The 25,027-nt window shown below is 35.4% G+C and overlaps 1 protein-coding gene across 3 annotated transcripts in view; it reads right to left on the bottom strand.

Annotated features, from left to right (window-relative positions):
* The window catches only part of bchs (WD repeat and FYVE domain containing 3 bchs), a 1,305,514-nt gene that overhangs the window by 279,861 nt on the left and 1,000,626 nt on the right, over positions 1-25,027 (bottom strand). For all 3 annotated transcript variants that reach the window (XM_090399415.1, XM_090399420.1, XM_090399430.1), the window contains exons 53-54: positions 23,547-23,630; positions 10,471-10,525 (exon numbers count right to left, since the gene is read on the bottom strand). In XM_090399415.1, the coding sequence (XP_090255541.1) occupies positions 10,471-10,525; positions 23,547-23,630 (139 nt within the window). The remainder of the gene's footprint in view (positions 1-10,470; positions 10,526-23,546; positions 23,631-25,027) is intronic.

Raw genomic sequence — 25,027 nt, 5'->3', positions numbered from 1 at the left:
ATGAATGGATGGAATTGATGGATGAGATGGATCCAGTTTTCTGGCAGCTTCACAGAGCATCTGGGTGACCATATGGCACCTGTTGATGTCCAATGACCAGGGCTGAATTAACTGTTAAGCAAAATAAGCACGTGCTTAGGGCATCATGGAAAGGGAAGTGGGGGGGGGCACCAGAGAATTTCTGCTTTAGTAAGATGACGAATTTAATTTAAATGAACTTTTAATTAGTTTTTCATTGTTTTTATCTTTTCTTACTGTTACCTACTTTGTTTCAATAAATAATAACGTGTAGAAGGCCTAATAAAACTCTAACCACGTGCATGACGATTCGTTTACACCGTACATTGCTCACGACGTTTTCTGACACTACCATTGCGTCAAATGAGGTAATTTTTTATAATTAACGTAACCATTTTATTTTTTATTTTCCTGTCTGTTTTAGGTCTTGTTTGAATAAATTATGTCTTATGAAAGGCTCCAGAAGCAAATATAAAACAAATCACGTGGTTGTCTCAGAAACGCGCCTCCGGTAAAAGGCCTAGTTGTCGCAGAAGTGCGATTCCGGTAAAATAAGAGTTAATTAAAGCACGAAAGCACAAGATTCAGCTGTAAGCTGAAAATTAAATTGTTCGTATGATTTTGCCTGTGATATGTGTAACTGTATTGATTGCCACCTAATATTGAACGAAATAATCTTTTTATTTCTGTATGTAACAGATCCCAAGAACCAAGATGAAACGTGTTCAGTTAAGTGGTGCACAAAAGCAAAAACTATCAAAAAAGAAACAAGAGAAGATTTTGGAATTAGATTCCAAAACTGCAAAGCTGACTGATTTCTTCACACAAGTTCCACAACATTATATACCAATTCCTGATCAAAGCCAATCTCCGTCATCAGAAGTGGACACAAATACCACTTTGATCACTTCAAAATCAAAATATGATGATGTTGGAATCATCAAGGTGTCACAAGCAGGTTCATCTAGCACATCTCTCACTACTGACCTCCCTTTGTCTGTAAATTCTCTTGATATCTCTATTGCAAATGTTGATGCAAGTTACTTTACAAAACATTCTGAAGTTGAAATAATTGCTGAAAGTGAAAGTTCAGTGGGCCATGGTGATGGTGGTGAAATGATTCAGTCTGCAAAAGATGAAGTAAATATAGCAAAAGATCCAGGGTTGTGGCTTGATTTCTCTGCTGATGACATGGCTTATTGTGGACTCAGTGACTGTCAACACCACAATGGGCCATTTGACAAGTCTTACCAACATTTCAGTAGTGGCAAACCAGTAAGATACTGTTAGCAGAAACTTTTTGTTGGGACAAAAGCCAATGGTGAGGAATACAAGAGGGAGTGGTTATTGTATTCACCATCAACGGGATCAGTTTATTGTTTTCTTTGTAAACTGTTTGCTCCTAAAAATTTCTCACAGTTTGTTACAAAAGAAGGGTTCAGTGACTGGCGAAATACTATTGTAATTGATTAACATGAAAAAAGCACTACTCACTGAGACACTATGCTAACATACTTAACTCGTAGACAAAGTGTAGGGTTGGGACAACAGTTGGAAAAACAAATTCAGGAAGAGTGTGATTACTGGAACATGTCCTGAGGCGTGCCATAACTGTTATTCGTACGTTAGCTGAATGTGGCTTAGCTTTTCGAGGAACAGAAGAAAGATTTGGATCATTGCAAAATGGGAACTTTTTAGGGCTGCTTGAGCTCATAAGTCAGTTTGATCCATTTTTAGCAGGTCACATTGCGAAATATGGAAACTGTGGCAAAGGAAATCCTTCTTATCTGTCCAAAGCCACCTGTGAGGAACTCATTCGACTGATGGCTCAAAAGGTCCACGTACTTATTGTTGATGAAGTAAAATCTTCTGGTTATTTTAGTCTGTAAGTTGATTCAACACCAGATCTATCACATATCGACCAGCTAAGTGTTGTATTTAGTAACTTAAAAGATGAACAGCCTATTGAACGCTTTTAACCTTTCTGGAAATGAAAAGCCATACTGGTGAGGAAATGACAAATCAGATGTTGCAGTACTTACGTAAAGTTTGTCGGCTAAACTTTTCAAAATGTAGGGGTCAGTCTTATGACAACACTGCTAACATATCTGGGCATTATAAGGGGATTCAGCAAAAAATTTTAGAAACAAACAAGTTTGCTATATATGTGCCATGTGCAGCTCATTCACTAAATTCGGTAGGACGAAGTGCTATTGACTGCTGTCAAGATTGGTTAATTTCTTCTCTACAGTGCGGTTGCTCTATACCTTTTTTTCAGCCTCAACCAGCCGGTGGACAATTCTTAAAGGTTGTATTGGAAATGAAAATGTCTTAAAATCCTTCTCTGATACCAGATGGGAGGCACATGCTATGGCAACAGAAACAATTTTGAAATCTTTCCTTCAAATTTTAGAAGCATTAGAATGTATAGCCGAAGACCAGTCACAAAAGAGAGAGACACTAGAAGAGAAGCAGATAATATTGCAAATAAGATACAAGAGCTAGAATTCGTTTTTATGTTGAATTTTTGGAATGAGATTTTGCAAAATTTTCATAGAGTAAGCCAAGTTCTACAGAATGAGGATGTCAACTTAAAAACATGTGCAGATCCGTATGGATCATTAGCTGACCAATCGTGCACTTCACGAAATGAATTTGAAAGATATGAAGCAGCTACAAAGGAAGTGCTACTAGATGTTGATTTACAAGGCAGCTCAAACTCGCAAACGTATCAGAAAGAAGGTACCCAATAATGGAGATGCTCCAGAAGTATATCTGAATGCCAGAGATAAATTTCGTATCACCACTTTTTACACAATTGTTGACAAACTTGAAACTGAGATGAGAAGAAGAGGAGAGATATACAAAGAAATATCAGAGAGATTTTCTTTTCTAAGTGATGTGCCACATAATGCTACTTCAGTGACTTCATCATCTACTGAAATTGAAAGGTATTCTCAGTGTTGTCAAAAGCTGATTGATGCTTGCCCAGAGGCCTTGAACACTAATTTCTCAGCTGAGCTTCAGCAGTTTAACTCATATGTGCACCATAAGTTCAGTGCAACAAAAAATGTAAAAACAAGATTCAGTCATGCTGAACTTTATAAAATAAGTGTAGAAGACAATACTGAGTGTGCCTTTCCAAATGTAGACATTGCCTTTCGTATATTTTTAACATTAATGGTCACAAATTGCTCAGCTGAGCGTTCATTTTCTCAGTTGAAGTATATTAAAAATCCCATCAGAAGAACTATGCAACAAGGCAGGTTGAATGCCTTATCTCTACTAAGTATAGAAGCAGATGTGTTATGTAAGATTAATTTTGAGGATCTGATCAAAGACTCTGCAATTAAAAAAAGTAGGAGAAAACTTTTCAAATCTAAATAAAGTTGAAGTATAAAAAAATAAACATTATTTTCCATCTTACTATAAGTTTTGTTTCATTTTAAAAAATAAAAATTTGTTTTATGGTTTATTATTGTTTATATTTTGAATATATGGGGCACCAAAATCTTTTAAGTGCTTAGGGCCTCTATGGGTCTTAATCTGGCCCTGCCAATGACCAGATGGATAGATTAATAGCATATTAAAAACATATTTGATATTACTTCACTATTTACTAATGTATCACTAAGAGAAACAAATGACTGGATAAAGTCAACTCCAAGATATGTGGAACTACAGGGCTGTGATTATGAAAAGTTTAGAAGACAGATAATGCATTGATCAAGAGCTATTCAACAGCAGCAATGTCTGAGCATATTCCAAATGTAAAAAATGCTAAATAAAGCAGAAGTAAAATGGATGAATGAAGGGATTAAACATGAAATTTGTAGAAGAAGAAAAAAAGGCACTGTGGATGCAACACAAGATGAATACTAGTAATAACCAGTTGCATGAAGAGTACAAAGAACGGGCCAGGAAAGTAACTAGCCTAGTAAAGACAGAAAAAGAGCAATATGAGCAGAAATTAGCCATTCAAGCCAAGATAAATTCTAGTGAGGTATTTCAATATGCAGCAAGCAGAAGAAAGAATGACTGAAAATAATGATGGCAGGTGACAATGGTAGATTGGTAACTGCTGCAGAGGTTATATTTGAGGTTTTCAGTGCAGTTTTTCACTCAGACATACTTCATCCTCATGAATGTGACATCACAAGAAGCTTCAATGTACAGAATGTGGAGGAGGGACTGATAGTAAGTGAGCAGGAAGTGTATGAAGAAATAAGTAAACCTGATGTTAACAAGGTTTAGTAACAAGTAGGACTTCATAATGTATCACCACAAATCTTAAAGGAATGCTTCAGGGAACAAACAGTACCCTTGGCACACCTGTTTAATGTAAATCTTACAACAGTACAAGTCCCAAAGCAGAAAGTTTGAAAGTTAAAGGCTATTCTGGTTGTCTAGGGTGATTATGGTGTTAGAGAAGTTTGGTGAGGTTTGTTTGTTTGGAGATTTTCTTACTGCACTAGTCAAGATGAAAGCAGTATACTAAGTAAAAATAAGTTAATATTTGAACAAAAGTGTAAATAGGTATAGATAATAATGAATGAAAAAAAAAAAAGGTAAGCGAAAAATCTGAACAGACACAATGGAAAAAAAGTTGTATAAAGGCAGGTGTAAAAAAAGTTCTATAAAAAAAGTGTATAAAAATGTTCATCAAACATGGATAAAAAAAAACAGGTAGTAAAAGACTACAAAAATCAACATGTTCTATTATATGATGAAACAAAAAACTGATTTTCTGTAAAACATTAAAAACAATAGAGACATTTGACAAGCCTCATAAAATTTCCCTGAGTGTATAGGATTCAGACAGATAATGAATATGGCTAAAGTAGTGACTGTACTAATTAATGAAATGAAGGCAGTCAATTGAAATATGACTGATGATTAGTCCAGCTGGCTGCAGTTATTCTGCTGGCCTCCTTGGCCGAGTAGCTAGCATACTCGTTTTCCAACCAACAGGCTGTGGATTGAAATCCTGCCATGGGCATGGATATTTGGGAGTTGTTTTAGTATTTTTTGGGGTGGCTTTAGTATTTTTTGGGGGTACATTTTAGTATTTTTTGGGGATAAAACCAGTAAACCACAACCCCCCCCCCTTCCACAATAAAGATTACACCAAATCTATCACCATCCCCTACATCCAGGGCACCTCTGAGAAAATAACCAATATCCTCAAAAAATATGACCTTACGTCTTGTTACAGACCATATAAAAAGTTGGCATCCCTTATCTGCTCTACCAAAGACCAACCACTTCATCTAGACCTACCTGGTGTATACCAGGTCCCTTGCAGCTGCAAATTGTCCTACTTTGGCCAAACAAGCAGGACAGCAAATATCAGGATTTCAGAACACAAAGACTACATCAGGTTTCACCAGTACAGCCACTCTGGGCTGGCAGACCATGCCTTAGAAACCCACCATAGAATTCATTGGAAGAAAACTAAAATAATACACCGCAGCAAGTTCAAGTACGAAAGATTATTCAAGGAATGATCAGCAGCTCTAAAAAATGTTCCAAACCTCAACAAATTTGGGTGCATGAAACTACCTCAAATTTGGGAGACTTACATTATGAGAACTTCAGCCCAACGGCCAAGACAACAAAATTAGCCTGCCAGAGGGCACCATTAGGACTTTAAGAACAATATTAGATTCTTGCCTTCTTCCTCATTTGCTTTTGTTAGTGCCTGTGTGCACATACCATATTTTTATGTTCCTGAAGATGGCAACGTGACGTTGCCAAAATATAGAAGTTATTCATTAAAGTTGCCTTTAATTAATATCCTTCATATGCGTTGTTAATTCCGTAAGCTAATTACCAGTTATGTATGACCAAAGTATAAGCCTTGCTACTAGAATTACAATCTATTACCTGTCAAGACTCCAACATTATCAGATCTTATATTCCTGTCTTCTAAGGCACTTTTTACTGTATCAATAAATCTATATGTTTGTCTTCCTCTGGGACTTTTTTTTCTGGCAACCTGGCAGAGAACCCTTGTTTTGGTAACCATTCCTCTCCCATTATGTTTAAGTGGCCACCACCTGAGATTAGCTCTGCTAACGCATTCCTGGATGCTAATATTCTCATTTTTAATATGATATTGCCACTGATGCCATCTGTTCATGCCCCTAATCTTTCTCAGGACTCTCATATCCATGGTCGCTAGTCTTTGGCCAAGTGTTTTATTTCCAACTCAGATCTCAGATCCATAAGTTAAAATTGGTTTGAACACCGTCTTGTATACAGCTAATTTAGTGTTTTGACTAATTTCTCCCTTATTCCATATAAATTTATTCAGTTGACTTCCTACCATACCAGCTTTATTGATTTGGTTGTATATTTCCATATTTATTTTACAATTTTTACTAAAAATCGTGCCTAATAGCTGAAATGTTTTACTGTTCTATAGGTTCTCCATTCATAATGCAGTTGATATTTTCAATGCTTCTGTCTATTTTCCATTATCGTTGCCTTGTTATTGCTAACCTTCATACCAAATCTAGTAGAACAATATCAGGTTTAATACCATTTTCCTTCATAATGTTATCCATATAGATAATGAATAACAAAGGGAATAATGTACATCCTTGTCTGACATCAGATTTAACATTAAACCATATTCATTTCCTTCAATTCAAACTGCTGACTTACAACTCAAAGACAACTGTAGCATTCTGAATAGCTTTTCTCTGGCACCTTGTCATATACCTTTTTCAGATCTACAAAACGTATCATACAAATCTTTGTTATATTCCCATTTCTCAACTATTTGTTGTAAAGTGAAAATCTGATCCTGACTCTATTTGGCCTGAATACAGCTTGTTCTTCACCAAGCTTCTCTTCCACAATCCTTCTCGATCATTTCTCAAGTATACTTGCATAAATCTTACCAGGAACATTCAGAATGGAAATGTCTCTGTAATTCTTGCATTCAGTTTTATTTCCCTTTTTGTATATGTTACTATGAGAACTCTACTCCAATCATCTGGAATTTGTCCCTCTGTCCAGGCCTTCTGAAATATGCAGTGCAGCAACTGTAAGACTTTTATACCTCCATACTTGAGCATTTCTGGTCGAATATCATGCTTTACCGCTGTGCTGTCACCGCTGCTAGTTTCATTTAGTGATTTTTCGAAATAATTACTCCATATATCAAGGATATCTTTTTTTCACCAGTTTTCGTGTCACCTTTATCAGTTCTAATTCCTTTTACAGCACTGACACAAGATTTCACATTAAACCAATATTCCTTTCCTTCAATTCAAACTGCTGACTTACAACTCAACTACAACTGTAGCGTTTGAATAGCTTTTCTCTTGGCACTTTGTTATATGCCTTTTTCCTCCATTTCTGAGCTTTTTCAACAGCCTCCAGAATATCTTGGCATTTTCCTAATACTCTATTTATTTTCTTCTTGCCAAAGTCTTCCCATGACTTTTGTTTAGCTAGTTTTACACAGTGTTTTGCTTTCTTACATTTGTCTCTGTATTCTCTAAGAGTACAAGCTGACTTATTTGCCAGGAACTTTGATATGCTATCTTCTTTTCTTTCACTGCCTCTTTAACTTCCTGTGTCCACCATGGAGTTCTGATTTTTCTATCCTTGCACACAACATCACCACATGCCTCTCTGGCTGAATCAATCAATGTTTTCTTCAGGATTTTCCACTGAATCTCCAAGGTTTGATTTCTGTTCTTAAACTCTTTCATTTTTTCTTGAATAATGTTTGTGTATTTTAGTCTACAGTTCACATATGAGAGCTGCTCAACTTTTAATTGCTTTAAAACTTTCTTACATGTTCTTCTTTTCAATATGAAATTCAATTTTATCCTACTCAAGACTAAATGGCAATCAATTCCAATTTCAAATCCTCTGTACACTCTAGTGTCCTGCAGCAGTGAGAAAACATCACTATCAACAATAACATAGTCAATGAGACTTTTCTTATTCCTTGCTTCTTCTCTCCATGCGAATTTGTGCCCATTTTTATGTTGGAACATTGTGTTGTTAGTAATAACCAGTCCATGTCCTGAGTAGAAATCCAACAGGTATTTACCATTATTATTAGCTTTGCTCTTTTCTCCAAATTTTTGCAAAATATTTTTGTATGTTTGTCAGTCATTTCCTACTCTGCTGTTGGTCCTTGTTGGGATCCCCCAACAAGGACCAACTTTTCCTTTTTCATTGTGTCAGTTGCTTTCTCTAAAGCCTCAAAAAATTCATCCACTCTACCTTAAGTCTCACTGGATTGATAGCTACAGTATTCAAGAGGATACTAATTTGTAGGAACAAGGAAGTTCTTCTTCCACTGTACAAGACTTTAATAAGAATACATACTGACTACTTTGTTCAGCTGTGTTACCTTGGACCAGAGAAAGGGAAGGGGGATGATTGAAAAGATCCTGCAAAGGAAACTCAGATGATATCTGGCCTATGGTTATGTGCATACAAGGAGAGTGTGTGTATGAATATGGTCTTGAAATTTGAGTAATAGATGTAAGTTGGTGCTTACCGAACATAGACATAAGTGAGATTTTACAGCTCATTTATGTCTATGTCTCCATGTGTAGGGGAGAGAACTTGGAGTCATCCTTGAAAATCAAGTAAGGGCGATGTGTGTATGTGGGATGGACTGCCAACAAATGTTGTAAATGCATTTTGGTGAATATTAAAAAAAAAAAAAAATGACAGATATTACTGCCTGTGTAGCTGTGTGAAAACATGACTTCTTTGCACTAGACACCAAAAGAAAAAGATCTGCATATTTTAAATTCTAGTTGCTGAGTATGGAATTTTTTCTAGTTTTTTTTTTTTTTTTCAGCTGATTCCAGAGTTACTTATGCTTTGGCACAAAAAAGTAGATTTTCCTCTCCAGGAAAGATGGTTTTTTAACCCTGCAAATAAAAATATTGACTGCAGAATTCACAGAATTTCAGACAATTCTATATACATGTTTGCATTTAGGACCATGAGATAGCAGTTGTCTATCTTACTCTCCTCTAATGCTGTTTGGAACACTTAAGGTTAAGGGTGGAGATCAGCTATCTACTGATCTTACAAAAGTTAGGGATATGAATTTTGCCAACATCTACTGGTAATAAAAGTCAATGGAGGATGTATTTATTTATTTTTACTTATGATAGATGTATATATAGATACTGTTATGACTTGGATGAGACCTTGCCTTGATGAGTGCTCAAATCAGTGATCTTTGATTTAAATTTGTAAATCAATCTTTACAGGAGAATGATAAGAAATTCTGCTATTTTCACTAATTATTGGAGAATAGACTGCTATTAAACAAACAATAGGCATTTCATCACGTGCAATATTTCCAGGGAAAAAAATGTTTCCAGTCCATTTTATGTTAGAAATTTTATTTTATTTATTTATTTTTATTATTAATTTTAATAATAAAATTATTATTATTAATAATTCTATTAAACATTCTATTAAATCATTCTATTAAACATATTAATTTCTGTTTAATAGAATGTTTTATGACACAACAAAACCAAAGTGTTTGGTTTCATTGTCAAATTATAGCATCAATTTTCTGGGGAAAAAATCAAAGAAGATACTGTATGTGGACTTACATATTAATCAGGAAAATGATAGAAAGTGTAGCTGAAAATACTTAAGTGAAGGAGCAGCTCTATTGAATTGAATTTCAGACATTCTCAATGCCTACAAATTTATCGGATAGAAAATGTCATTCAAAATTTATTTTCTGAATTCAGATCTTGACTTTTCATAACTAATTTGGCCACTGTTTGTGATGTTAGCTTTCATAATAAATATCTCCATTAATAGATAACCAGAATATTAGCCAACTATATCTTGACAAAGCTAAGAGATATGTCAGAGGCAAAATGTAAAAAAAAATAAACAATATCCAAATTTGGTAGAGTTCAATATGGAGTTATAGCCAAAGCAACTAAAGGCTATGAGGCCAGTGTTAATTTATGTCTATAAAAATTCTGCACGTTCTTTTGGTCAGTTTGCAGGATGAAAAATCCAAGCTGCTGGGAGGAAAATACTCTCTATCACCACAGGAGAGTTTTTTCCATCACTAGCTAATTTTCCTTCACCTAAAAAGCCCTGGCAAAGGGTCTTTGCTTCCTAAACAGGATTCGAAGCCAGGTCTTTCCAACTAAAGGGCATCACTGAAACTGCCTGAGCTGATGCTTCAGTTTTAACATGCAATTTCTACCTTGATGCTGTTATATTAAGTGATTAAATTAATCCAAATTTTGTTTTCTATTACACTCAAACTGATATTAAAAAAAATGATAATTTTTTTAATGGTGGGTTAAAAAATGTAGTTTTTTTTTTTAAATATACATCTATTTTATAAATAAACTGCTAAAAACTTATATTAATTAACTACATTATAACCTATATAAAGCTTGTAATTTCTATAAAATAACTTACCACCCATCGCTGAGTCACAGAAGTTTCTCCAATTAAATTACTGAGCAAGTTTGCACTAGAAAATATGGGAGAAAAAGTTATGCTAAATATACTTCTTTGTAATGTTAATGATACAGAAGAACTGATAGATATGGCATTCTTCCAAATGATTTAATATTAAAACAAAAAATCAATTACATGATTTATTATTCTTGTATATAATACAGAAGCAGGAGATATTTTAAAACATCTGGCAACTGATAAGACCATGAAGAGATGGACAAAGTTTTTTTGCTTGGTTAGCAAGTAAATTATAACTTTCAAAAAATTATATTCTTGTTTAATCCTTTTCCAAGTTTATGAAAACAAAGTTTGCATGTGAAGTATCTTCACAGCTAAGCTACTTGTATCTAAAAGTTGTTGATGTCATATCATTTGCATTAGTAGTCCATAATACAAAGGTGGAATGAAAGAAGAATGGGAGTAACAGGATCAGTGAGTCTGTAATTTAACCAAAAAAAGATGTTGGGCAGCTGATGCTCGTGGTCCTGTAGGTTTAGAAGAAGGGGGGGGGCATTATGAATGCTACTACTCTGAAGTGACCATAGAAATATATGAAAGAGACAATGCAGAAACTGGTCATCTATGAAACAGTGTGAAAAGGTTTGTAAGAGAGGGATCATCAATCAACCAAACTGCTTTCTTCTGGACTGCATCAAGAATTATTAGAGAAGCCTTATGTGCACTACTCCAAATGTGAGAGCAGTAGCAGCATTCCTGGGTTGGTTGGATTTCAGATGTACAGAGTAAGAAACAAGACAGGAGAGGAGTGAAAAATATACCACGTTTTCTAGAAGTTCAAGAAGCTATAAAATATAGAAGGGAGGTGATCATGCCAGGAAAGATTAAGAGTAAGTTGAGCATTACCAAAAGTAAGTGAAGAAGAATCAAGTTTTTTTGTTTTTTTTTTTAATACAAGAAAACAGGCAAAGCTATGTTTTGGAAGCATTGAAGGTGACAAGGCTGTTGTTGCTCCAGTGCAGGATGATGTGCAGATCAGTGTTCAGACTACTCATCATAGATGATCGCGAAACTTTTGATGTTTGAGCACTGTAAAGTTTATCATATGAGCAGGATGAGTGGAAAGTGCTATTATCAACAAAACTGTGAATAGGATTTGAGATCAGGAAGGGCAGATCATTTAGATATATAAGGAAAAGGGTTGGTGAAGTAATAGGGCCCTGAGAAACACCTGCATTAACAGGAAAATCTGAAAAGAGAGAGAACACCCTCTACATTATGCATAATGAATGACCCCATCAAATGCAACAGCACAGGTTTCTCCAACTTTTTAATGGCATGCATCCAAAGGTGGGTGATGTAGGCCATGAGATCTGCTGTGGATTGTAATCGGTGGAATCCATATTGATGTTGATTGATAGTTCTCCAGAGATCAACGAAGTTGACTGTTTATGATCTTCTCCATTACTTTAGACAACACCAAGATGAAAGCAATAAGTCAACAGGCTGCTTATTTTATTTTTTTTGGAACACTCTGTATGGGCTTGCTTAAATGCTTTAGGGTGGATGCCTGCCAGTGGTTAAATTCAGCCAGGACCCTCCGGAGGCCCTGCCCCGGAACATTTTTCTGTTTTGTGACTTTCTCCCTTTACAGTAATTATGCCTACATTCTGTTATTATTCAACAATTCTTTACAGTTTTGAATGTGTATATAAAGTCAATATCAACAGTCGCCTGATTACAAACGATTACAATTAATATGTTAAAAGTACTGTATTATATTAATTTGTATAGTATTTGTATTTAATGCGGAAAAATGTGGAAAATTTGTATTTAAGGTGGTGTAGAAAAGAAGGCCTGATGGCTTTAACTCCACCAGAATAAATAAATTAATTAAATTTTTAAAAAAATGTTGTGACAATCTAGCAATAGCCTCACATTTATGATCCTTACTTTAAGGGCGCTGGAGCTTATTCGTTTAGAATTTCACCATTGATGCCTCCTTAGTATAATATAGTGTGTACAGATGATAAAGAACAGAAGTTAGTTCAGGAACACATTTCTTGAGCACAACTGGTGGTCCATCAGGACCAGAAGCCTTTTTGGTATCCATTGTTCAAGATTCTTCTGATATCTTTCTGGCAGAAGGATAAAGAGGAATGTGATGTAATGTCCCAGGTAAAGAAGGAGGTCAAGTGACTTTTTCATCTATAGGTTGAATGAGAAGAATGAAGCTAGGGGGGTTAGCCTTCTCTTTAAGTGATGTTGCAATGAAATCATTTGGATGAGAAATAAGTAGAAGCACAGATAGACAAAAGTTACTCCCTATAGCTATTTCTAGTGACCAGAGGGCATGACTGCCATTAGCACAGGTGGAGAGTTTTCTATATTTAGCCCTATCAAAGTCAGACAGCTTTTTAAATGATGATTTTGCAATTACAGTGGTTTTAATGAAATCTGTGTATGAAGCTGGGATTTTTTTTTGGGGGGGGGGGATTTTCATTTCCTGGACTAACATGATAAACCTTTTTGGAAAACCATGGCTTTGATATAGAGTAGGAACTTTGAACAGAATGAGAAATGAAAATCTGTATTCCAATAAGGATAATCTCTGTAATAAGACCACAAGAAGTATCTGGATCTGAAGAACAGAAACAGTGCCTGACCAATGAAAAGAGGAGTAAAAATTAGAGATCTTCCAGCTTATTATTGTTGTAATACTAAACTACACAAGGTTCTGAATGGCTGAGAGCAATGTGTGAACATTCAGACAATGTGTGAATTATTCCACAAGAGATGAAACTTGGATTGTGATTTGAATTACCAAGAGGAGCAGTCACCTCGAAAGTGTACCTGAAAAGAAGACTGGTAAAAAAAGATCAAGAATGTTAGGTGTGTGGAAAGAATTATTGCTTCCAGACCTCATGCCAAAAAAGTGGCGAAGTTATAAAAAGTAATGATGATAATAATAATAATATATATATATATATATATATATATATATATTAGGATAACCAAATAATTTTATAAACTTGGTTATTTTAATTCCTAATCCCAAGTATGCAAACAATTAAATTTGCGCCAGAAACAAAGTTCAAGTCTAAAGTTTCAGGCGCAAACTTAATTGTTTGCATACTTGGGATTAAGAGTTAAAATAACCAAGTTTATAAAATTACTTGGTTATCCTAATATACAATATCCCCAAGATAAAAAAAAAAAATTATTACACACACACACACACACATATATATATATATATATGAGAACTATATCCAGAGCAGACGAGCCTGTGTATCTCAGTGATGTTTGCACTTCTCAGCGCTAGGCCATCCAAAGAAAGATCGTCATGAGTTTGATTCTAGTTTGCTGATTAGAGGAACACTTTTTCTGAGCTTTTTTTTGACTGGTTCCGAGTTAGTTGATCATGGGCAAGTGAGTTTTTTCATCCCGTAAACTGAAGAAAATTGCCCGTAGAACCCACACGGTTTTCAGAAATTAAAAAAATATTGTGATAGGGTTAGAGACCATGAGATGGTGGCACTTGTTACTTCACTGCATGCTTATCACTCCATGATAACCTTGACATCTATAGACGTCCTGGCCGGTTAGGTGGTTAAATTAGTGATAGACTTGGGCCAGCTGTCTCTTATTGGCTACCAGTGGAGATTGAACTGCCCACTCAGTCTCCAAAAGTTAGATAGGACTAAAACGGCCTTGCCTTCTCCCTATAAAGGAATAAAAGGCATTAGTTGATTTTTTTTATTTTTATATTCAGAACAATCCAAAGTAACCAAATTTTGAGCCAGGGACAGCATGGTTATATTAAGTTAATCAATTTTGAGAAATCTGTTACATTTTGTGTAGAGTTATGAGAGAAACAGATTATGGTAATGGCTATGATGTAATTTATTTAGATTTTAGCAAGGCTTTGACAACATTTGGTACATTAACTTGCTCACCAACATTTATTTAAATTGACATGGATGAATATTTAATGAGATAAATAAGGAATCTTCTTTCTGAACTACTATTACTTGTCTTTTGCCTGTCTGGCATAATGACAGTGTTTAGCGAGATTTAAGTAGTTAAATAGGAGAATAACTCATGTTTAGCAATATGAGGTACTCTAACTTTAGCATCCATATTTTTTTTTTTCTGTATGACACATGTAAGAGAAAACTAAATAGAATTTATTATTCCTATATATTTTGCTTAACATTTCATGAGCTTCATTCAAGGAGAAGGCAGAAGAACTGGATACAACATTTACATTATGAACACAAGAATGAGTCATATGGCATGCATATACTTCCATGTATCTTGGTTGCAGCCATACAAGTAGGAGAAAACACTAATAGAACTTCAGAAACATGTGGAAGTACATGCATGCTGTATGATTCATTATTGTGATCTATAAAAAAAAAAATAATAAAATAAATAAATAAAAAATTACAAACAATTCATAGCAATCACTTCTCAAAACTTAGAGACAGGTATACAATATGTTCAATTAAGGTTAGGAGAATGGTGTAGGGCTTCACATGATTCAAGAAATAGACAATCATATTTGAACCTGATGTAATGCATCATCATGGTTAAGTTCTAATGAAATCTGTGTCTATTGTCAATAGCACGAGAAGCAAGGCCTGAACCTTCTGATTCCAGAAATCTTATATAATCTTGATGTTCTTTAATTCTAATTGTAGCAGAACGGCCAGTAGCATAGATGACAAGAACAGTGTATTTGATAAACACCAGACTAGGGTAGAAGTCATAATACGAGAGTCGTTTGAAAAGTTTGGTAAATTTCCAATAGACGGCGACACAATTTGTTCGTTCATACCAGTGTTGGCATGTATCATATTTTTCATGACCCCTGGCAAACTTTTAGCCACGTGGTTCTCGTTTGGCAAACATTTAAAATGACTGTTTGCATTTTTCATAAAAACAGATAAAAACAAGTTTCGTGTAGTGATAAGGTCCACTTAAAGAAGTGGACGGCCATGCAGATCAAATCCGAGTTAGATTAGATGCAGTTTGTGGGGACTCTGCACCAGCATTAAGACTATTTATTTTTGGATAAATGGGTTTAAACATGGTCATAAGTCCATCAAAGATGAAGCGCACTTTTGGATGCATGACTGAGGTCACCATGAAAGAAACGATTGACAAAATCCATGGTATCGTTATGGAAGACCACCGAGTGAAAGTGCATGAGATTGCTGAGATTGTAGGCATCTCAACTGAACGGACATATAATATCCTGCGCAAAAAATTGCACATGAAAAAGGTGTGTGTGCGCGCGCAATGGGTGCCGTGATTGTTGACTGTTGATCAAAAATGCATGTGAAAAGACATTTCAACGCAGTGTTTGGTGATGTTTAATTGCAATTCGCAGGATTTTTTGCATTGATTCTTGACTGTTGACGAAACTTGGATCCACCACAACACCCTGAGTCCAAGCAGCAGTCAAAACAGTGGGCGATGCCCGGTGAAAGAGCACCAAAAATAAAGCAAAGACCATTTTGTCATCTGGGAAGGTGATGGCTACTGTTTTTTGGGATTCCCAAGGAATTATCATGATAGACTATTTGGAAAAGGATAAGACAATAACAGGAGTCTATTATACATCATTGTTGGACTGTTTAAAAGAAGAACTGAAGGAAAAAACAGCCAAGGTTGGGGCACAAAAAAAGTGCTCTTTCATCTTTCATCAAGACAATGCATGTTCCCACATATTGGCCATCGTAATGGCAAAATTGCACGAACTGAGGTTCGAGTTGGTTCCACATCCACCATATTCACCAGACTCGGCCCCTTGTGACTTCTTGTTCCCAAACTTAAAAATTTGGCTCAGTGGGAAAAACCTTTCTTTGAATGAGAATGACATCAACGCTGTCAATGACTATTTTGCACAATTTGACAAATCCAACTTTTCAGATGGGATGAAAAAATTGGAAACTTGCTGGACCAAAAGTGTAGATCTCTCTCTGGAGACTATTTTGAAAAATAATGGTGATTTTTTCCCAAAAAAATATGTTTAACTTACTTTTTTACCAAACTTTTCAAACCACCCTCGTATATCTTTGATAGGTTGTAAGAAGACAACTTCTAGGCTGGTTTGAAGGTGGTATACAGATTATATCTGCAAAGAGTCCTTGCTATTTGTTCAGATGTTCCTTTAAGGTATGCTGATCTTTTTAACATCAGATTGCAATTTGGAAGAGGAATGATAATTAACAATTATTTTCTGTATTAAGGTTTTCTGAATCCTATTAAGTAATAGAGTGAGTTTTATTTTATTTAATTCATCTAATAGAAGACACTAATGTAAAAATTCATCTAATAGAAGACACTTCATCTAATAAGAAGAACAAATTGTGTATGCTCTGTGCACAAGGCTTTTGATAATACCTATTTTTTGTGAAGGATGATGATGTGAAGATGCATGGATATATATGTCTGTAAAGGAGATGGCTTCCTATAAATTGAAAATTCAGTACTACCAGCAGAGTTGTGTATTAAAATATCTAGAAAGGGAAAACTGTTGTTAGATTCATGCTCAATAGTGAATTTAATGCAAGTGTATAAGAAGTCAATTTTGTTCAGAAATTGAAGTAATTCTGTTTCAGAGTGAGACCAGATTGCAAAGATATCATCCACAAATCTAGCCAAATATGAGGCTGAGGAGAAATGGAAATCCAATCCTCTAAATGCTCCATAGAGTAATCAGCTAAAGCAGGTGATATAGGACATCATAGCACCCTCAATTTGTTGAAACAATTTATTATGCTAAGTAAAATAACCAGCATTGATAGAATCATTAGGGAAATCTTTTTATATATGTTGTAGAGTTTTTTCAAGTGTACGTTTGTAAACAGAGAAATTACATAAAAAGAAACGATCATATCAGACTCTTGAAGATGATCTTTAAGTCAAAACTATTTTTGATATAAGACATGGTAATATAAGAGCATGCACAATTTGTTCTTCTGAGTCTCTTCTATTAGAAGAATTCTAATAGAAGAGACATTCTATATTGGTGAATTTAAATTGAACCAAAGCTAAACCAATGTAGGTGCACATCCAACTGATGGTGTTCTAGAAAAGAGAAAAGTAAAAAAAAAAGTTGGAAAAAAAAATTGTGCATGCTCTTATATTACCACTTCTTATATCATATCTTCCAATAGTATCGGAAGATATGATAAAAAAAAAAAAAAAAAAGAGGAAGAATGAAAATGGCCAGTACCATCACTGCTGGAAAGTTCCCTCTATTGCAAATAGGTTACCAAAATCAGTTTTCTTTGTCAGGTTGGCTGTAAAAAAGAATCAGAGAAAGACCAGGATCCACATGGAATTATACAGAAAGAAGTGCCGTAGAACAGGGTTTCCCATAGCAGGCTCCACAATTGAAATTCTATGGCTCAACAAATCTTGTTTACAAACATTCACTTATTTTATTTATTTTAATTAATGAGTTGATGATACCAGACTTTGAAAAACTCTGTATTTCAAAACAACAACTGCACTGTAGTCATTAAAATGAACTTAAATTTTTTAAATTTACAGAGCACTAAATTGCAAAATGGTGAGTGTTTATTGATTTCTTCCTTTTTTTTCATGTTTATTTTAAAGATTGAGTTGTGAGGGCTCTGCAAAAAAAAATTGTTTGCTTTAGGGCTCCACTTCAGCAAGAAGTTCGGGAAACCCTGCCTTAGAAGACAGCAATCAAAGATCTGATAATACTGGAGTCTTAACATATAAGACTAATTTGATGGAAAGTTGTTGATAGGAAGTTCGTTATGATGTAGCTTTTTCATGCAGTCCAATCATAACATCCTGTATCTTCCCCGAGAGTACATGTGAAGAATCTGATGATAATGGGTTGGGTAATTTGTATTAGGTCATTGCTAGCAGCCAATACCTCAGCATTTCTTCAATTGTAATCTGTGGAGTTAAAAAATGTAAGCCAGGTTGAAAATAATGAAGTTTCAAAAGAAAATAATCTGACTGGCTGGGCAATTGAACTGCCAAAAATCAAGCTAGAGAGAAAGATATTCAAAGTTATTAGAGTGATTATCAGAATTTCTAGGGCAACAGAAAAGAGAAATTTATCCAACAGAATAAGGCAAAGTGGTGGTACCTCTTGTTTATATTTGTAACACACAAGTTAAAGAGTTACAATTTTTTTAAGGTTTCAGGTGGGGAATGTACATCTCCGATAGGGTGAAGGATATTATGTTGTTGGGAAGTAGGTTAAGAAAAAATAAGAGTTGATTTATGTAATTAATGACAATAATGTCAGCACCATTTGGTAACTTTCTATTGTTTGATAGCTTAGCCTAAATTGCAAAATTTGTAGCTTGTACTTAATAGACACAACATGGTGGTGGGAATGAGGTAACATGTCATGAAGTCAAAGATCAAATGTGATTAATGATATAGTTTCCTTGAAACTGGTTCAATGTCATGAGTACATCATGCATAAATGGGGGGGGGGGGGTATGTGTGTGTGAGAGAGAGAGAGAGAGAGAGAGAGAGAAGATATGCATCTGTAGAAAATCTGTAGCAAGCATGATATTTTGTTGGACTGAGTGGTATCAGTAAATGAGAATAAAGAGTGAGCAATGATTGTCAGGCCAAGGTAAAAGGTAGCAAGGAGAGTAAGAGTGTTACTCTCACTCTTACTCTCCTTGCTACCTTTTACCTTGGAGAGTAAGAGTGAGAGTAACAATCTTACTCTCCTTGCTACCGTAAGTGTCAAGAAAGTGACTGTGAAGGAGACTGATGAAAATAAGCATGATTGTGGATGTGAAAGGGAATATGAACGATGGCACAAAAGTGAGTATGATTACAGGAGAGAAAAATGATGGACTGAAAGTGAGTGAATAAGGGAAAAAGTGAGTACAATGGCTAGGATGAATACTTAATGACTGACATAATCAGTATGAGAAATGAATGGTGGTGATGCATTGAAATTCTAATATTAAAGATGTGCTGAATGATCTGTATCCTAGGATGAAAAGGGTGACTACTTTGGATATGACAGGTAAATAATAAAAAGAGAGTGGTTGTGAGAACAAATGATTTGTCTGAACATAAGGAGCATGTGAGTATGGATATTAGGAGGATAATTGATGAGGTGAAAGCTAACAGCATAGTAAGAAAGGTTGTGAGTGTGTTAAAAGGTATGACAATGAGTGAGTGAGCAAGAATTTTGAATTGTATGTTGGCAGAGTCATGTGAGAAGAAAGGAGTTTAGTTTTAATGCAAGGGATGTATTCAAGGAAAAGGAATTGTACAAAAGTGATCGACTGCATTTAAAAGGAATTGGTGTGAGTCAACTTGAGAGACTGCTGCTAGGGGGAAGTATAATGAGTGATGTGAATGAGATATCAGAGGAAATAAGAGATGACATGAAAATCAGAATAGTGAAATAGGTGAAATTGAAGTACTTGTAAATGGAGAGAGAGTAGCAGCATAACAGATGAGAGTAAGAGAAGGAATGTAAGATGAATAGGGAAATGGGGAGGGAGGAATTGAGGCAGACAGGGAGACATGGCATAAGGAAAGTGGATGCTGAAAGCACTAGTGAATGAGTGTATGGGGACAATCAGCATAGGAATGTGATGTGGGGAGGGGGTAGTTGATTCTAAGGAGATATATAAGGTAAATAGTGATAAAAGTGATTAGACATAGGCGAGTGTAGAGAAATCAGGGTGGAGAGGTGGCAGCAGTAGAGACAGGATTGGTTATAGACATAAAATTAAATTTATACATTCATTTACAAATGACACCTTGTCATATAATCTGGAAAACTAAAGTACAGAAATCATGGGAACATGGGTCATGTTCGCATGATTTTCAACTAATTGTCGTCAACTGAAAATCTGATCTCGACAATTCTGTTTGGCCTGAACACAGTTTGTTCTTCTCCATGTTTCTCTTTCACAATTTCTCTTAATCACCTTTCAAATATGCTATATAAATTTTATCTGGAACACTTAACAGAAAAATTCCTCTGTAATTCTGATATTTTGCTTTATTTCTCTATTTTATAGACAGGAATTATGCAAACTCTACTACAACTATTTGGAATTAGACCTTCTCACCAGGCCCTCTGTATTATTGCGGTGTAGCCACTTTATACATCCATATTTAAGCATTTCTTCTTGTATATCATTTATCCCAGCTGCTGTTCCACATTTTAAGTTTTTGATGGCTTTTTCTACTTCAAGTACTGATATGTATTCTCGTTTGCATTCCTCTTGAAAATGTTTTTACTACTGTTCTGTCACTGCTTGTTTTGTTTAACAGTCTTTCAAAATAATTAGTCCAGACATCCAGGATATCATTACCTTTAGTGTTCATGTCATCTTTATCATCTTTGATTCTTTTTACAGTACTTGTACTTTTTAGCAAAAGACATTACTTCACACCTAACTTTATACAATTCCAAATCTGCCCAACTATGGAATACTGCTCCCATATTTGTTGTGGTGTAACAAAATCCTTGCTAAGATTGCTCAATTCTATCCAGAAAAGGGCAATCCAGCTAATTAATGATCCCTCCTCCTCCCACATACCCACTTCAATTCCCCTCTCTCACAAACATTCAGTTTCTTCCTTGTGCCTTTTCTACAGATACTTTTATAGACAGTGCTCTGCTGAATGCTTCTTTAACATCTTGTATCTACCATGCTTTTCTTATTTTTCTATTCTTGCAGACAACTTCACCACATAACTCCCTAGCTGAATCAATCAATGATTTCTTCAGAGTTTTTCACTGAGACTCCAAGATTGGTTCTTGTTTTCTGTAATTTATTCTTCACTAACGTTTGTGTAGGTGAGTCTAAGTTTATCTGTAAAAGCTGCTCAAATTTAATTATTTTTAAAACTTTCTTAGAGTGGATATGCTAACCACTCGTTAGAGTATCCACTCTCCAGCCAAAAGGCTGTGGGTTTGAATCCTGCTGTGGACATGGATGTTTGTGATTGTCTGCAGAAATACTAGTGGTGGTGGTGTTGGTGTAATTGCAGTCAGTTAGTGGATGAGTGGTGGAAACAGAGTTGTAGAGCAGGTGTCCTCCCTCTACGAGTCTTTGGACTCCCTGGAGGTGTCGTGTAATAATAATAATAATAGTGTTCTTTTAATTGTGATATCCATTTTTATGCTTAGTACTAAGTAATGGTCACTTCTGATTTCAAATCCTTTGTACACCCTTGTTATCCTGAACTAGCATGAAGATATCACTATCAACAATGACACAGTCAATGAAGCTTTTCTTATTTGTTGCACCTTCTCTCCACATGGACTCATTCATATCTTTATGTTAGAATATGGTGTTAGTAAAATGACTGGTCCATACCCTGAGCAGAAATTCTGCATATACTTGCTTTTATTATGGTATCTGCTTTGTTTTTTTTAGGATTATGCAGTGTTAGAGGATGTTACTGATGTTTTAACAAACTCTTTCTGAGAGCATCTGCTGCTTTTGCTTTTGGGTGAGCACTTGTGCAATGATTCTATTGTAGGATCGAAGAATAGTGTATAGAATATCTGAATTTAATTTTCTCTGGATTTCATCCCACACCTCTTTGATGTTTGTTGATCTGGTAACAGGAGATGTGAATTAGCTCCAGGAGTCCTTTTATCTCTGACAGTTAGATGCACTGTGCAGGTTTGAGAGCAATTAAGCTTTGCACAGCAGAGTATCTGCAGAAGATACCCAAAGCTTTGTTTCTGGTTTTCCTGGCTGCTGTACATTATGAATTGTACCATAGAAAGGCAGAAACTGACAGTTTGAATACTGCAGTTGAAGTGGCTTGCATTATACACTCAGTAATACGATTCACTGCTTCATCAATAGGAGAGAACCTTGGAATATCTTCTTTTCTCCAATTGGCTTGATGGAGATGGCAAGTAAATCATACTGCTCAGGGATATTGAAACTGAACTGTGAGAAGGTGGGACAGACACGAATAAATGTCCCTTTACACACTTTCTCTACTAGTGTCTTCTCAATGTAAGAGATTTCCCAATAAATGTTGTTGCTGTAATTGAGGTATACCTCCTCTCTTCCTCCTTTTTTTTTTTTTTTTTTTGGTATGTTCTGCTAGGTACTGACCTTTCAAATCTCCTTTTCATCCTTCTACCTTTCCATACTCAGGAGTAAGCTAAATGTTCTTCCTTGCAATTAAAGCATTTGTGTATTATATGCAGTCATTCTCATGTTCCTTACTCTCGTATTGTGCACAGATGGCAGAGCCATGACAAAGTCTGAGCATGGCTGTATTTCTTACATTTGAAGAAGCATGAAGGATTTGTGATATAGAGTCTAACAGAACACACGATATACCCTATTTTCACTGATGATGATGTTTTGGGTGTGGGGAGAATTTGTTAAATATAAGGTTGATAATCATGGTTGGTAATATGATGGAGAGTTGTTGTGATTGATATCTGCATGCTGGCATCACAACAAGCATTGGGTCCTATCCACCAGACCATGGGGAAGGAGACTTTCTGCAACATTGCTGACTCTTGCAGGCAAGTCTACTAGCCAAATGATCCTGGCTGGCCATTGAGGACTATCCATCTTGCTGAAACAGAGATCAAAGTAGTGTGAGAATACCAGATCCCCTTTTCTGGATGTCTATGGGTTGCACTGCACAGCAAACATGGCAGCAAGAATTGGTTGTCATGTTTGCCATGATAGTGAATCCCAATGATAGTGGTATGTAAAATAGGATAGTAAAAAAAGACTCAAGAGAAGTAGAGCAAAGAATATGAAAAAAATATGAATGAAAAGGGCAAGTGCCATTACTGGGCAGGCTCCAAATTATGAAGAGAGATGCCTCACATAGAGGGGGGGGGGGCTGAAGGAGAGAATGATTCTTCTTAATTATAGTGCAGTAAATCAACAATACATAGATTTCAGTGACTTTTCAGTGAGTTAATGGTTTTATTATTAGTAAGACTAATAATTCATGAGTTCACATGCATAATACTGAGGATTAATTCATCATTTCAGAAAATAAAATTAATATTTGATAAAAAAAAAAAAAATAGATACCTGGACTCAACATTTGCTCCTCTTTTCTGTCCTGCTAATGACTCTTGTGCATTATCTGTGATAGCAGTGGCTACTGCCAAGAATCTGAAAGGAAAATGTTTGCAATGAATTCATTATTATTACTGTTACAAGGGCATTTCCATGGAGCCTGCAAACTCATCACAGGAGGTCCATTAAACATTTCACGATCATTCACACGATACCTGTCATACTTCTTTTTTTAATGCATTAACTGTGAATAAAGCATTCATAAATGACTGAAAAAAAAATCTAGTCCTTGCACTCTAGCTAACTGCATGCTTACTCAGTTTCTAGTAATGTCCAATAATTCTCCGCCATCAGTCATGTAGTGAAAAGTTTCTTCTGCATCAGTCAGATAAAATCTTTATGTAACTTGTATGTCTATCATACCCACTCCACAATTTTCCATCTATCAATTCATTTCTGTAACCTATAAATCTTCAATCTATTCTCATAAGGAGACTATTTCATTCTATAGGCCATCATTCTACTCACTCACCTCTTGATCCTCTCCAGCTCTTTCTCATCCCAAATGCAGGTGATCATATCTGTGGAAAATAGTCCAGATGAATCAAAGCTTCATAAAGAGGTGTAATAACTTTTTATTCTTGTCAGTGGGTTCTTCAATGAACAGGTAATCCAATGAGCTACTAGATTACCTGATGCAAAATGTACTGAACTTTAACCAGTATATCGAAATGCCCTACCTCATACATTTCATACAGACCATTTCCATAAATGCAGTACACAGCTGGTAACCTTTTAGTCCAAAATGCATAACCTTACATTTTAAAACATTAAACTAACAGCCATTTTCTTTTGTCCATATTTAAATCATCTTCGAAGATCATTTACAATCATGATTTAAATCATCTTCTTTAACTACTGCTAATGCAGTTATGCAGCATCAGCAAGCATATAAATATTTCCCCCCCATAGACCATTTCCTATTTCAGGATCCTGGGAGAAGGCTAAACATTGCTGAAATTGGAATGTTTAGCCATCTCCCAGGATTACTCTTCCATTTAGTGGCAGTGGGGCCACCTTGATTACTGACATATCTGAAATCACTAGATTCAGAAAGCTCAAGTCTCTGGTACCTTCCATCACGTTTGTTATTTGAGTAATAATTTCTAATCAGCAACAGCATAAATTTTCCTCCTCCTGTCTGTGCGTCCTTTTGAAACTCCTTGTGCCTCAGGCACATAAGGCTGAAATCCTCTTTTTCAGATGCCTTTGTCTCATATCACTAATGTTGTTTCTCTCCAGCTCTCTCAAACAGCCATTCTTCTTTTCTATTCTATCATTTCTGCAAATGTTTATTTAGGCTTTCTCCTTTTCCCTCCAGAATCCATGTCAAAGCTATTCTTGGAATCCATTTCCAGTACATATCCAATCCATTTTCATTTGTGATTTTTTTTATTTCATTAATGATGCTTTTTTTGCTCAGTCAGTTTATA

Source organism: Typopeltis vanoorti, chromosome 1 (assembly GCF_054136105.1).
Source record: "Typopeltis vanoorti isolate ZY-2024b chromosome 1, IOZ_Tvanoo_1.0, whole genome shotgun sequence".
NCBI classification, from domain to species: Eukaryota; Metazoa; Arthropoda; class Arachnida; order Uropygi; family Thelyphonidae; genus Typopeltis; species Typopeltis vanoorti.
Note: the sequence above shows the minus strand (reverse complement) of the source record. Positions and strands in the feature narration are given on the sequence as shown.